Source organism: Mastigoproctus giganteus, chromosome 1, assembly GCF_048544385.1.
Source record: "Mastigoproctus giganteus isolate SK-2022 chromosome 1, ASM4854438v1, whole genome shotgun sequence".
NCBI classification, from domain to species: Eukaryota; Metazoa; Arthropoda; class Arachnida; order Uropygi; family Thelyphonidae; genus Mastigoproctus; species Mastigoproctus giganteus.
Window position 1 is genome coordinate 52,430,485 of NC_143575.1, and position 14,439 is coordinate 52,444,923.

At 38.9% G+C, this 14,439-nt stretch overlaps 1 protein-coding gene across 4 annotated transcripts in view; it reads left to right on the top strand.

The window, feature by feature from the left end:
• The window catches only part of hiw (MYC binding protein highwire), a 1,043,263-nt gene that overhangs the window by 216,594 nt on the left and 812,230 nt on the right, over positions 1 to 14,439 (top strand). For all 4 annotated transcript variants that reach the window (XM_090372846.1, XM_090372865.1, XM_090372875.1 and 1 more), the window contains exon 16: positions 4,791 to 4,995. In XM_090372846.1, the coding sequence (XP_090228972.1) occupies positions 4,791 to 4,995 (205 nt within the window). The remainder of the gene's footprint in view (positions 1 to 4,790; positions 4,996 to 14,439) is intronic.

Below are 14,439 nucleotides of genomic sequence, written 5' to 3' on the forward strand. Positions count from 1 at the left end.
TTTTCCAAATACATTACCACCACACCCTTCTGGCATCTCTCATAATGTGGATATAACTTCGCAACTGAGATGGCTTGTTGTATTACCTGGGTACCTGCCCGCCCACTGATGACGAAGCCAAAAAGCTTCGAAACGATCGTCTGGGTGGTGGTACCGCTGAAAATAAATAACAGTAGTCTTCTCTACTAGAGAAGCGTTATTTATTTGAAGTAATCCAATAGTAGCTATCTTGTTGTGAAGGCAACCACATTATGAGATACATTTAAAACGATGCCTTCTACGCTACAATCGTAGCTCAAATATATGGGTTAACTATGGTGTATTTACACCGATATTATATAGTTAATTATCAAAACCCATAAGGATTATGCCTAGTGCATTTAATTTTCCAAATACATTACCACCACACCCTTCTGGCATCTCTCATAATGTGGATATAACTTCGCAACTGAGATGGCTTGTTGTATTACCTGGGTACCTGCCCGCCCACTGATGACGAAGCCAAAAAGCTTCGAAACGATCGTCTGGGTGGTGGTACCGCTGAAAATAAATAACAGTAGTCTTCTCTACTAGAGAAGCGTTATTTATTTGAAGTAATCCAATAGTAGCTATCTTGTTGTGAAGGCAACCACATTATGAGATACATTTAAAACGATGCCTTCTACGCTACAATCGTAGCTCAAATATATGGGTTAACTATGGTGTATTTACACCGATATTATATAGTTAATTATCAAAACCCATAAGGATTATGCCTAGTGCATTTAATTTTCCAAATACATTACCACCACACCCTTCTGGCATCTCTCATAATGTGGATATAACTTCGCAACTGAGATGGCTTGTTGTATTACCTGGGTACCTGCCCGCCCACTGATGACGAAGCCAAAAAGCTTCGAAACGATCGTCTGGGTGGTGGTACCGCTGAAAATAAATAACAGTAGTCTTCTCTACTAGAGAAGCGTTATTTATTTGAAGTAATCCAATAGTAGCTATCTTGTTGTGAAGGCAACCACATTATGAGATACATTTAAAACGATGCCTTCTACGCTACAATCGTAGCTCAAATATATGGGTTAACTATGGTGTATTTACACCGATATTATATAGTTAATTATCAAAACCCATAAGGATTATGCCTAGTGCATTTAATTTTCCAAATACATTACCACCACACCCTTCTGGCATCTCTCATAATGTGGATATAACTTCGCAACTGAGATGGCTTGTTGTATTACCTGGGTACCTGCCCGCCCACTGATGACGAAGCCAAAAAGCTTCGAAACGATCGTCTGGGTGGTGGTACCGCTGAAAATAAATAACAGTAGTCTTCTCTACTAGAGAAGCGTTATTTATTTGAAGTAATCCAATAGTAGCTATCTTGTTGTGAAGGCAACCACATTATGAGATACATTTAAAACGATGCCTTCTACGCTACAATCGTAGCTCAAATATATGGGTTAACTATGGTGTATTTACACCGATATTATATAGTTAATTATCAAAACCCATAAGGATTATGCCTAGTGCATTTAATTTTCCAAATTATAAGTTATGGACTAACCAAGCTGCTAACCAAGGTAACAAAATTCTTTAGTTGGTACTCCACTCACGATGCTAGCAGTGAGACTGGCAGAATGCATCTGGTACTTTTGAATTTCAAAACATTCAAATAAAATAAAAACCAGTTATATAAAATTCTGAAAATTTGCACAATTTTATTTAACTAGTATATTAGTATTATTCTTTTGGTGAGACAGATCTGTCATTGTTTATTATTGCAACGCTAAGAATGTGATTTGTATTTTAAACAAATTTTTAAACCTTTTGTAATAAATCAATGAGCTTTGAAAACAAAAATCAATTCAAAAAATTATATATAACTTGACTTTTATTGTGATAATCCAATAACTATGAATAATAATGCCGAAGGCAAGCTTTGTTAAATTTTTATTTTAATTCTTAAGGATATCTAAAAATTTAATGCCACATAATTTTTATCATTGAGAGGCAGTCAGTAATTATTTGCCCTCACCTAGAAATATTCGAGTTAGAGGTTTGAAACTTGGCTGGCAATTTCATTCTTCTCCGTGTAAATACCTTCTAGAGCTGTGCATTTTTCCAATTTGTGGATAAGCTCTTTCAGGCCTCTTGAATAGAATTCACTTTGAGCAGAAAACCAGGATTCCACTTCATTAGTTACCTCCTCATGAGTCTGGAATCTGCAGCCCCATAATGGTTTATTCATTTTAGGGAAGAGGAAGAAGTGTGCAGGTGAGAAGTTGGGAGAAAAAAATAAGTGCTGCATATTTTCAAAGCCACAGCTGATTGCAAAGTACATTGTGGGAGCGGTCTTGTGAGAAGGAGCATTGTTGGCTAGGAGGCAACACATTTGGATAACTTCCTGTGTTTCTTCAACTTGATAGCCTTCCATAACTTCCCCAGAAGGTTTCTGTAGTACTTTCCAGTGATTGGCTTTTGGGAGGCAATCTATAAAGATGATACATTTAGTGTCTCAGACTGACAGCATGACCCTGTTGGCAGACAATTGAATCTTGACTTTTTTGGGGGATGGTGAAGATTGATGTTTTCATTATTTGCTAATCTGCTTTTTTCTGGGTCATATTGATGTGCCTAGCATTTATCCATCATTGCAAGAAAGTTGTGATGTCACAACTGAGTCAGCATTCTTCATAGAAAGAATGTTGTCAACATTCTTTCTATGAAGTTCCAACAATTGTGTAGAACACTTTCCCATGGAGCTTTTCAGGTGTCAATAGCCTTAGAACTCATTTCGCTGCTACCTTAGACCTGCGCAGGAACCTATGCATTATGGTACAGATAAGCCCATGGCTAATGATCACTTCACCTTTGCAATAAAATTTATTGTACATACACCAATGAGCCAAAACATTATGACCAACGAGTCGTTATTTAAATCGAAGCAACTGCAGGTGAACTGCGGCACTTGCGTGGGTCGGAACACTATATAAAATACACCTGATATTGAGCTCTGTTAATCAGTGTTACTCTTGTTCTTCAGATGGGAAAGGCAGTGGACTTAGGTGAGTTTGACAAAGGCCAGATTGTAATGGCCAGATGACTGGGTAGTAATAGTAATCGTGGCATGTGATGCAAGAAAGCAAGCATACGAACTTATGTAGCATCAGCCAGAAAAAAAAAAAAAAAAAAAATTCACACAAACATTCCCTCTAAATGTTTGTCCAGTTCCTTCTTAAATTTATTTAACCTATTAACTTCCACAACGATAGATGGGTCAGATAGGTCAGAGCATATCTGAAATGGCACAGCTGGTGGGGTGCACACGGTCAGCCTTGGTTAGTACCTACTGAAAGTGGTCAGAGGAGGGAAAACTCATGAACTGCCGGTGGGGTGTTGGAAAACCATGGCTCATCGATGCTCGAGGTGAGCGAAGGCTCTCCCAGATGGTACGTGGCAACAGAAGGGCGACTGTGGCGCAACTCGCTGGTAATTGGAATACTGGTGATAGGAGTAATGTGTCACAACAACATACATCAAACCCTGCTGAAAATGGTGTTGCGTAGCCGCAGGTCACTCTAACCATGGTTCACCGGCAACAGCACCTACAGTGGATACGCGAGCATCAAAACTGGACCTTGATAGATTGGAAGAAAGTCATCTGGTCCGATGAATCACATTTCCTGTTGCACCATTTGGATGGCCAGGTACATCTGTGTCGTTTACCTGAAGAAGTGATGGCACTTGGATGCACTGTGAGACGAAAACAAGCTGGTTGCAGCGGTGTCATGCTTTGGGTGATGTTCTGCTGGGATACCCTGGGTCCAGTCATCCCTGTGCTGGGCATTCTGATGTCTACCACCTACCTAAACATCATTGCTGACTAGGTATATCCTTTCATGGCAACAGTCTTCCCCTCTGGCGATGTCTTTCAGCAGGATATTGCGCCATGCCACACTGCCTGGATTGTTCAAGACTGGTTCGCAGAACTTGAGGAAGACTTCCATGTATTGCCCTGGCCTCCAAATTCCCCAGACATCAATCCCATTGAGTATCTGTGGTTTGTGTTGGAACAGCAACTCCGATCTGTGGCATCTCAACCACGGGAGTTAAAGGATCTATTGGTTATGTGTTGGTACCAGATACCACAAGACACATTTAGAAATCTTGTAGCGTCCATGCCTCACCAGGTACAAGCTGTTTTGGCTGCACTTGGAGGACCAACATCATATTAGGTAGGTGGTCATAATGTTTTGGCTCATCATGTATCTAGCTCAAGGACTTACTGTTCCATATTAGGCACAATGGCAGGGTATGTAGCTGAGATGGGTTTTCCTTCTCTTGGTCATATGCACTGCTTCCCCACACCTGGACTGTCTTTCACAGCCTTGTACAAATGAGCAATCCACCCCTCGTACAGCTTTCATTCTATGGATTTGTTTTGTGTTTTTGCCTTGAAAATGAAGAAATTTTATAACGGATCAGATCTCAACCTCATCCAGCATAGACTTTTCTTTGTATTCATGGTTCTAGTTTAGTAACTGATGTGCATGGGTACGCGTGCACACACACACACACACACACACCACACACACACACACACACACACACACACACACACACACACACACACACACACACACACACACACACACACACACACACCAAATCCTTAATACAAATATTTCTAGGTGAAGGTAAACACTTACTGACTGTCCCTTGTATTATTGTTATTATTTTTATTTTTTTCAATTCATAACTATATGAATGAAATGTAATCTCTGATACAGTTCAGTTACCAGTTGCTATGGCAACTGCCCCAGAAGAAGATGGTGAAGATGAGGAACTAGAAGCAGAAGAACCAGATATTATGTGTACTCCTGGAAAACATCGGTGGAAGCATGAGCAATGTATGGTGTGTACTGTTTGTGGAGAGTGTACTGGCTATGGTGCAAGTTGTATTGCAAGTGGTAGGCCTGATCGCAATCCAGGACTGTAAGTTCATTATAGTATTTTTTAATAAGTTATTTTGTATCTAATAATACAAGAAAAGTCAGCACATACCACTATGTTAAAAACAGATTTTTAACAGCAACAGCAGTGATAGAGGAAATGTAGTTTGGTTATAAAGGCATTATATACAATGTTATGAAGCCAGATAATGTTTCCAAGCATTCCCTCCATTTTTTTCAGTGCTAAATTGCACACAAATATGGACATTAAAAACTCATAACTGTGTATTTTTTTCTTGTTTCAATCTTTAAGTGTTTGCAAATTGCCATTAAAGAAAAAGGATCGCTGAATGCATCATTGGACTTCATATTTCAGTATCGGTATTAATAAAGTCTGATTGCTGCAAGGAAGCCAGGATTATTCAGTATTACCCCTAACAAGAAAAAAAATTCACCTAGTTTTCTCCAACTTTTCCTTAAATTTATATAAGTTCCATAGTTAGCATTAGCATTAGTAGAGGCATATGATGCAAGAAAGCAAGCTTATTCAGCATCAGCCAAAAAAAAAAAAAAAAAACACCACTCCCATTTCACCCCTTCGTTCGCTCGAAATACCTGTCCAGTTGAGCCTTAAATTTGTTTAGGCTATCAACTTCAACAACAAGTGATGGAAGTCGGTTCCACCAACCAACCACCCGCTGGCCAAAGGCAAATTTCCGCACATCTATCCGACATCCGTTCTTCCTCAATTGAATTTATTCCCTCTGAGCTGATTATTCTGAGCAAGGTGAAGAATCTCATTGGCATTGAGCATGCTCAAACCATTCAAAGCCTTATACACCTCTATCAGATCACCTCGCCCGCTGGTGCCTAGTCTCCAGACTCTGTAAAAAATTTGCAAAACTTAAGCCTTTCTTCGTAAGAGCAACCCTTTGTTCCATTCACTAATCTTGTTGCCCTTCTCTGTACCCGTTCCAGCAGCTCTACATCCTTCTTGAAATGAGGCCTCCAGACCTGTATACAGTACTCAAGATGTGGCCTAACCATTGCCTTATACAAGGGAATAATCACCTCCTTATCCCTGCTAGAAAAATTCCTGTATATCATTGACAAGACACCATGAGTTACTCTTGCAGCTCGTCTGCACTGCTCAGAGAACTTCATATCTGCCTGCACAATTACCCCCAGGTCCTTGTCATTCTCCTCCACTGTCAGTGTAGTACCGCAGAGTTGATACGTTGCTCTGGGGTTACTGTTTCCCATATGTAGTACAGCCCATCTGTTCAACCTTTCCAGATCCTGTTGCAGCAGCATAGCGTCAGTGGTGTCTTTAACAACCCTGCCAACCTTTGTATCATCTGCAAACTTGGACATTAAACTTGATATCCCATCATCAATATCATTCATAAACACCGAAAACAACAACGGACCCAACACTGAACCCTGAGGAACTCCACTAATAACATTAGTCCACGTTGAGCAGTGTCCATTGATTACCACTTTCTGTCTTCTGCCACTCAACCATTCCCTTATCCATAGCAGCAATTTGCCTCCAATGCCACACTGCTCCAATTTGTGCAGCAGTCTTCCATGTGCAACAGTATCAAAAGCCTTTCTAAGATCCAAATATATAATATCAAAGTTATTCCCTGCATCCAGTTCTTTTGTGACTACATCATAGTATCCAATCAAATTGGTCAGGCAAGACCTGCCCTTAACAAAACCATGCTGCGTCTGAGCTATAACTGAATTCTTGTCTAGATGATCCTGCAGTGCTTCTTTAGCCAGTGCCTCCATTAATTTACCTGGAACAGAAGTTAAACTAACAGGTCTATAATTACTTGTGTCAGCCTTTGATCCTCCTTTGTGAATTGGGGTTACATTTGCACATCTCCAGTCTATGGGTACCTCCCCCTGAGTCCAAAGAAGCTCTCATAATTATGGCTAGGGGTTTGCTTACTTCCTTTGCTGCCTCCTTTAATATAACTGGATAGATCCCATCCACCCCAGGTGCCTTTTTTTATGTTTATCCTCAACAATCTCTCCTCCACTTTCCTCTCAGTTATTACAATCATCCAGCTCACTGCCAATGTTTACTTTACCTACATCATTCTCCTTCCTGAATAACTCCTCATGCGTGAATGTAGATGCAAAATACTCGTTTAGATTGTTAGCCACCTGAGCAGGATCCTCAACTGTTGAACCATCAATATCCAGTGGACCAATCTGATTCATCCCTTTCCTTCTTGAGTTTAAATAGGTAAAGAACTCTTTTCTGTTTTTCTTTGCATCCTTTGCCAAGGATTTTTCGTAGTCTGCCTTTGCCTGCCTAATCTCCTTTGTGACTTAGTTCTACAAAGTTAGGTGGTAATTTATTCCAACAATTAATCCTTCAGTTAAAAATAAATTTTTTACAACTATCCTTCCTCAATTTAAGTATGTATGTTACTATCCTGATCAAGTCACCATAGATGTCTGAGGTCAAGACTTTGCAACCTACAAAACTGAGGTCTTTTTTTCACTGTATAGGAATGACTCATATCAAAACTAGCCTTCCTGCTCTTCAATTTTCTCATTTCCATATGTGGTGCTAAGTAAACCTTTCTCATCTTTTTTCATTTCATAATTTGGTACTTACTTCTTTGAACTGTGTACACCTCTAATTAGTGTTGTGGAGGAAAGCTCTTGTGGCATGTCCTTTTGTTTTGGTCTCGTTGTTCCATGGGTATCAGTATTTTCCTTTATCAAAGTATCATCAAGATCAGGACTGTTATAAAAATTGTTAAGGATAATACAGTATCTTTTAAATGCTAGTAGAAATATTAATGGAAGACCAACTTTAGTTTTCAGGCAGCACATCTGGGCTTTTAGTCAGGTTTGCCCCCTTTTCTGTTATAAATAATGGTACCATATGCCACTCATATGAGAATTGAAGGGCACAACTGTATCACAGTTATGCCCAGTGGTTTTCTAAATAAAATATGGGACTACTTCACCACATTAACTTATATGTATTAAATTTTTGAAAACTAAGCAATAACAAATAAAGACGTTATATATAATCTCTACAATTTCTCCTTTCAGACCTGTGATTGTAGTAAGAAAAAACAAAGACAGAAAAACTGTTAACCTAATATAATAACTTGTATGCCAACATTCCTTTTGTTCATTGGCATGTCCTTGACACTTAAGACCTGGATATTATCCATTGTTTGAGTAGGGTATTCTGAGTGGTGTGGTTTGATTGAATAGCACTTTCAGATTGATGGGAGGGTTCAGGGAGAGGCTGTTTAGCATGAATCCTTTGCTAGACAAATTGGGGAGATCAATTTAGCCACCTGTCTGGCTTCTCTTTGTAGCTAGTCTGGCAGTTATCGATAGGTTCCCAAGATATGTAATGGATGGGGAGCAGTCAGTTTGGACTGCATCTCCTCTTGTTGGTAGGATGGCAGAGTAGTAGTAGTAGTAGTAATGGTGGTGGCAGTGTCTGCCTGATGAGCATATGGGAGAAGCAGAGGCTGGGGCAGAGGCAAGGAAAGCCTGAGGTTTCCCCTGTTCCCCAGAGATGGTTACCCTGCCCCTGTTCCTGTTGATGGGACTTTTTGGGCTATGTTGCATGACTTCCTTAAATTTAACATAGCCCAGAGGGTGGCTAAGCTGACTTTTCCCCCATCTCTGACTAGCAGAGGATGCCAAAAACAGACTTCCCCTACACCCCTCATCAGTCTATAATCACTGCATCAGTCTATAATCTGGTTGGTTTCAGAACATCTGACTCAAACAGAGAATAATATCTGGGTTATCAGTATCAAGGCCGCCTCCATAGCCAGGTGGGAAGGAGCAGCAGTGCATAGCACACGCTTCTTGATTAGACCGGGGTTCGAGCCCATCACCACCAAATATGGATATGCGGAAAGGTCAGGGAATGACCACCGCATATCCTGGAGCAATATGGCCTTAGTTGCTAATGCTCCTAAAAACCAAATAACAAACAACAACATTAGTATCAAGGCCAGGCTGGTGAAGTTGAAACAGGACTGTCAGCTTGTTAGTAGTAGCTTAAGTTTTTCTGTCTTCATTATATCTGACCTGACACGATTACTACAGCTATGGATTGGAAAGCTATTCTGCCTCCATTCATAATCATCTCCGCCTTTTCCCCATATTGGGTGACTAATCTTAATGCAGGCCATGTGTCTTTTAGCTGTACAACATGCATGTCCACTGGCTCATTTGCATATTGTGTGGCAGAAAACCCAAGATAACTCATGGGTAACCCGTGCTCCATCCAACTAAGAGCTGCCAACTACAGCCTGATTGAAGTTCCCAAAGAATTCTTTCAATCACAGATGTCAATTGAACTAATCCTCTCCAAATGACTGGCAGGTGATAGTGTACTTGTTCATGCTAAGCTGCCATGGAGAACATTGTGTTTAAATCTATTTTTTATGTAGTTTTCAAAAATTTAATAACTGTAAGTTAATTATATGCAGTGAAACCTTCCTCTTATTGTATTTTATACCACATGTATACTTGAAGATTCACACAGATCAAACACTTTTCTCCAAATTTTATCCATCAGTGCTGAGCTCAGTCTTTTTTTTATAAGAACTGTCTATCATCAGTAGTGCATCCATGAGGATGTATAAAGCTGCATAACCTCTGAAAATTTTTCGTTTTTCAAACACACTCCATATTTTCTTTCGTTTGGATCTAGATAATCACATATAACTTCGTTATCAAAAAAATGAAGAGATTTCATTTTTCTTCATATGCACACCCACCCACACTAGTAATAAAAATCTGGATTTAGATATTACCCCTAAAAACAGTTTTTGAAAACCTTCGGTCACAAGAACTTGTTTCAACAAATTCTTGTGACCGAAACCTTTTGTGATGGTGATATTGCAAAGACAGCTGTCACTGAAGAAGGGGTAAGAAAGTACCACAAAACATTTGACTCCATTATGTACATAATTCCAATTTGAAAATAAGCATAATTATCCTTTTGGTGTCACTTTGTTGATGATGTGTTTGTTATCATTCCCCACAAGTCAGGAGACCGACTTCTACGACACCTCAGCTCTCCAACTCTCTTTGTTGCCCTTTATTCAGTTCACCACTGAACTGGAGTCAGACAATGCTCTTCCTTTTTTGGATACCCTTGTTCGGCACAAAGGCACGTATTTAAAGATCTCCGTCCATCACAAACCAATGTCTGCTGGCCAATTCACCAACTACCAGGTAGTTCATGCTCACAATCAGCTTCTCGGTACAGTGTGAGCCTTATTAACCCACGCCTGGACCCACTCCAGTTCTGTAGATGAGAGGTGCACTGAGATTGTTAGAGTAAAAGCAGACCTGGCTAAATGTGGCTACCCTAGCAATGCCTTGGATAGGTATGACCTACAGATCCGTGACTGTGCACGAAACCCTAGACCCACATGTAGCGATGACCCCACCTCGACTGCCTTTTGCCCCTACTATGTGAACCTGTCACAACTCTCTAAGTTCTTACGGAATAAAGTGCTTGCAACTTCCAGACAGGAAATTATGGTCCCTCTTCTTGAGTGTAAAGACACCGATTTCCCCCCCCCCTTACTGGGCAGTTCAGTGTGCTGCATTCCCTGCCGTGACTGTACTGGCTGCTACGTTGGTGAATCGGGCAGAAGGCTCAAAGATCGAGTTTCCGAGCACGAGAGAGAGCAATCTGTTCTGTGAATTTGGAACACTCAGTGATTGTGAAGCACTTCTGGTCTACCCAGCATGACCAGGGTTCGAGCCCGTGACCACCAAATACGGAGGATGCGGAATGACCACTGCATATCCCCGGAGCAATATGGCCTTAGTTGCTAATGCTCCTAAAAAAAAAAAAACCAAATAACCCAGCATGACATTGACCCATGCTGCAACATTAAAATTATCGACCAATCCCACCACTACCGTCATCGCATCTGGTTGGAATCGCTCCACATCTTGTGTTATCGTGATTCCTTTAAGTGGAACGAAGGAGGCCGTATCCACCTTATTGAATCAGCCATCATTGAATTCACATCATTGAATCAGCCATCCTGCTGAATGATAAACATTGGTTCACACAGCATACCCAAGCATTGCTGTTACAACCACAAGCCTCTTCTTCCAGCTGCTAATTGTTTCTGCAGCTGTGGCACACGTTTCACCTCGCATGACGGCATTCTTTATTATTTTTTGTAATAACGCTTTCCCACCGAGGAGGGATAATTTCTGTGTGAAAGCTTTGGTGACTTGTTTACTTTATTTTTATCTTATTTAAACTGTGCCTTAACTTGTTTCTATTAAAGAGTTTTACCTAAAACCAATGCTATCCATTTTCCTCAGCAAGCTAAATAAATATCCTTATAAGCATAATTATATCAATGTAGTTTTGAGTGCTTTATTATTTTCAAACAACATAGTTTACCTATACAGTATGCTGCTTGAGGAATGCCTTAGATCTTGTAGTTTATATTTTGTAGGCTCCTCTGTGTGACTATTTTATTTATTTATTTATATAAATAATACTCGTATAATCCCCTAATATAACTACTGCATGCATGCATGCGCACGCGCGCGCACACACACACACACACACACACACACACACACACACACACACACACACACACACACACTCTCACACTCTTATAAACCCATTGTTTCACTTCATGATAATTTATGTTGTAATAATTAAGTTCTGCATCTCTTAGATGTTTTTTAACAGGTCTGTTGAAGATTTTTCTTAAAAAGTACTTAAAGCCTTTGTTATTTAGGCAAGATAATCAATATCTGAACTGTTTATATAAAAGTTTACCTTTAATGAAATTTACTTCATATGTAAAAAGTCTGCATCTGTAAGGTGTGCGCTGTAGATATTTTTTCCTCTCTATAGTCTTCAATCACAACGGTATTATAAAGATACCATCATTTACCTATGTAGAACTCTGTGGTCCAAGCTAGGCTTTTAAATGTGCAATACTGTCATAAAAGAACATTTTTTATGTTGACATAAAAAAATGTTCTTTAAGCTATAATGAATGCCACTTTTCAATTTCTGGTATCTCAAAAACTACTCAATGGAATTGCAGAAAAATTTAAACGTAGACTTGCCAAATATACAAAAACCTGATAAGTATATTACATCCTCTGAAAATAATGATAACCCACAGGAGATTAAATAAACCATTGTAGGTGTTACTTTGCTAGAATATCGCAGAATGACACCTACTGTCTTCTGTCCTTTCACAGATTTCAGTAAAAATGTGGAGAGAAAGGAATTATATTCTTAGATAAGAAGCACATAAAATCTAAAGCAGTGCACCTGGTTGACGTTGGTGACTAGTGTAATGTAGTCAGTTTAATGTGATGTAAGCACTGGCAAAACAAAAATGAGAATAGAGGTATGTTATACATCACAGTCATCACGTGGTTGTGATGAGTTTAATGAAGAGCTATACAGATGGACAGAGTGGGCCGGTAAATCAAAGTGTATTATAATGGGGGAATTGAACTTTCCAGATATTGACTAGGACTTTTGGGCTGGTCGCTTGCACAATAGCAGAATCGTTTTGGATTTATTGAATGACTGCTTTTTACAACAAGAGAAAGCAGTACTCTTAATCTGATTATTAGCAGTGATGCTACATGCATTAAGAATTTCTAGATAAAAATACCATTAGGTGGCAATAATTACCAATACATTGACGTGGGCTTTACTTTAAACCATTTAACTACTCTCAGAGGTGAGGGAAGGGAATTTGGTTTTGTACAGGTGACTACAATGGGCTTAGACAGTTTTTTTTTTTTTTTTTTTTTTTTAGTTGGACTGACTATATTGTTAAAAATTGCAAATTCTAAATGGAAAGCATTCAGGGAAATGGCAAGCAATTGTAGAAACTACTAAAATTTTATACCAACTAAGAGATACTGTTCAAAGTTAGACCTAATTGGATGTCAAAAGAACTGATGAGACCAGTCAATCTGTGAAACAAGTAAAATATTCTTGAGACCAGTCTGCCTCTCAAGAAAGAGCTAGGCAAATTATTGGAGGGGATGGAGACAGCAGTTGATGTGGGAAAGATGGGGTTTTTTTTTTTTTTTTTCCTTTTATAAGCTTGCTTCTTTGCGTCATTTGCTAATACTAAAAAGAGGAAGAATGTATAGGATGATGATAAATTGTCGGGGAACACTGAAATATACAATAAATATAAAGTAGTTTTCAATGAAGTTATTGTGTTAGGCAGACTAAGGCTGATTACAAAAAAGTATTTGGCTAGGAATGTAAAGAAAGGTAGCCAAGAATTCTTTACATTAACATTAGAAGGAAAGAGATGAACCCCATATGCTCAAAAGATGTGAATAGCATAACCATTGATGATCCTGTTCAGATTTCTGACAAACTCAATAAATATTTTGCATCTGTATTCATGTATGAAGAAAGTTTTAGGTATAGGCATAACAGAAGTATACCAACTTATAACTGGGAACTAAATGATTTTGCGATAACTTACACCAAAGTGGAAGAAAAATTGAGGCTAAAAGTAAATAAGGCACCTTAGGCCTATGGAATCTATCCAGTTATATTAAAAGAAGCACCAAAAGAAGTTGTAATCCTTTAGCCATAATTATGAAAGCATCCTTGGATTTAGGGGAGATCCCTACAGATTGGAGAAGTGCAAATTAGGGCTTGCAAACCGGTTTTATAAAACCGGTTAAATCGGTTTTCATATTGAGTTGTTAAAACCGAAACCAAGCTTCTAAAACCGAATTCGAATATTTTCTTAGTTAGCCTTCGAATATAGTTTTTTGTTACGCACATTTTCTTTTGTTTGTTCGTTTGTCTGGATCGTTCAACTGCTTTATGTTTTAAACATGTTTTTTATTTTATTTTATTTTATGTTTAATTACGAATCTCATGGGCAAGTGGCCCAAATCTAGGAGGGGTACCTTTTATCTTCCCACCTGTATCATGGCAAGAAGCAGGTGTACTCATTTATGACTGAGTGAGTCGGAGCGATAGCATAAAAGAAAATGTTCAACATTCCTCCGTTCCATCTATCTTGTTCGCCAGGCAAGTTATGGAATGCGCCTAATTGATGGTTACCCACTAGAAACAGATTCGCTGAATATTGCATCAAATTTCAATCGTAGAAAGTTTTTTGCTTCTTTATTCCTATTAAATTTGCGATCAATAATGTTCTCCAAAAAGCAGTTTCACCAAATTTAGCTTTTATGTAATTTTGAAAATACAATAGATTTATTTGGGGAAAAAAAAATTGCAAGATAAAAAAATTAATTTCTTTCGTGAAAATTTTGAAACTTGCCTCGTTTAGACTCTTCATTCAGTGCTTGCGGGAGTGGCGCATAGTATTGTGCCTTTGTTATCTTCAATATTTTTATTTAAAATTATCGGTGATATAAATTCCTACTAATTAATATTTATTACTCTTAATCTGTCTAAGATGAAATC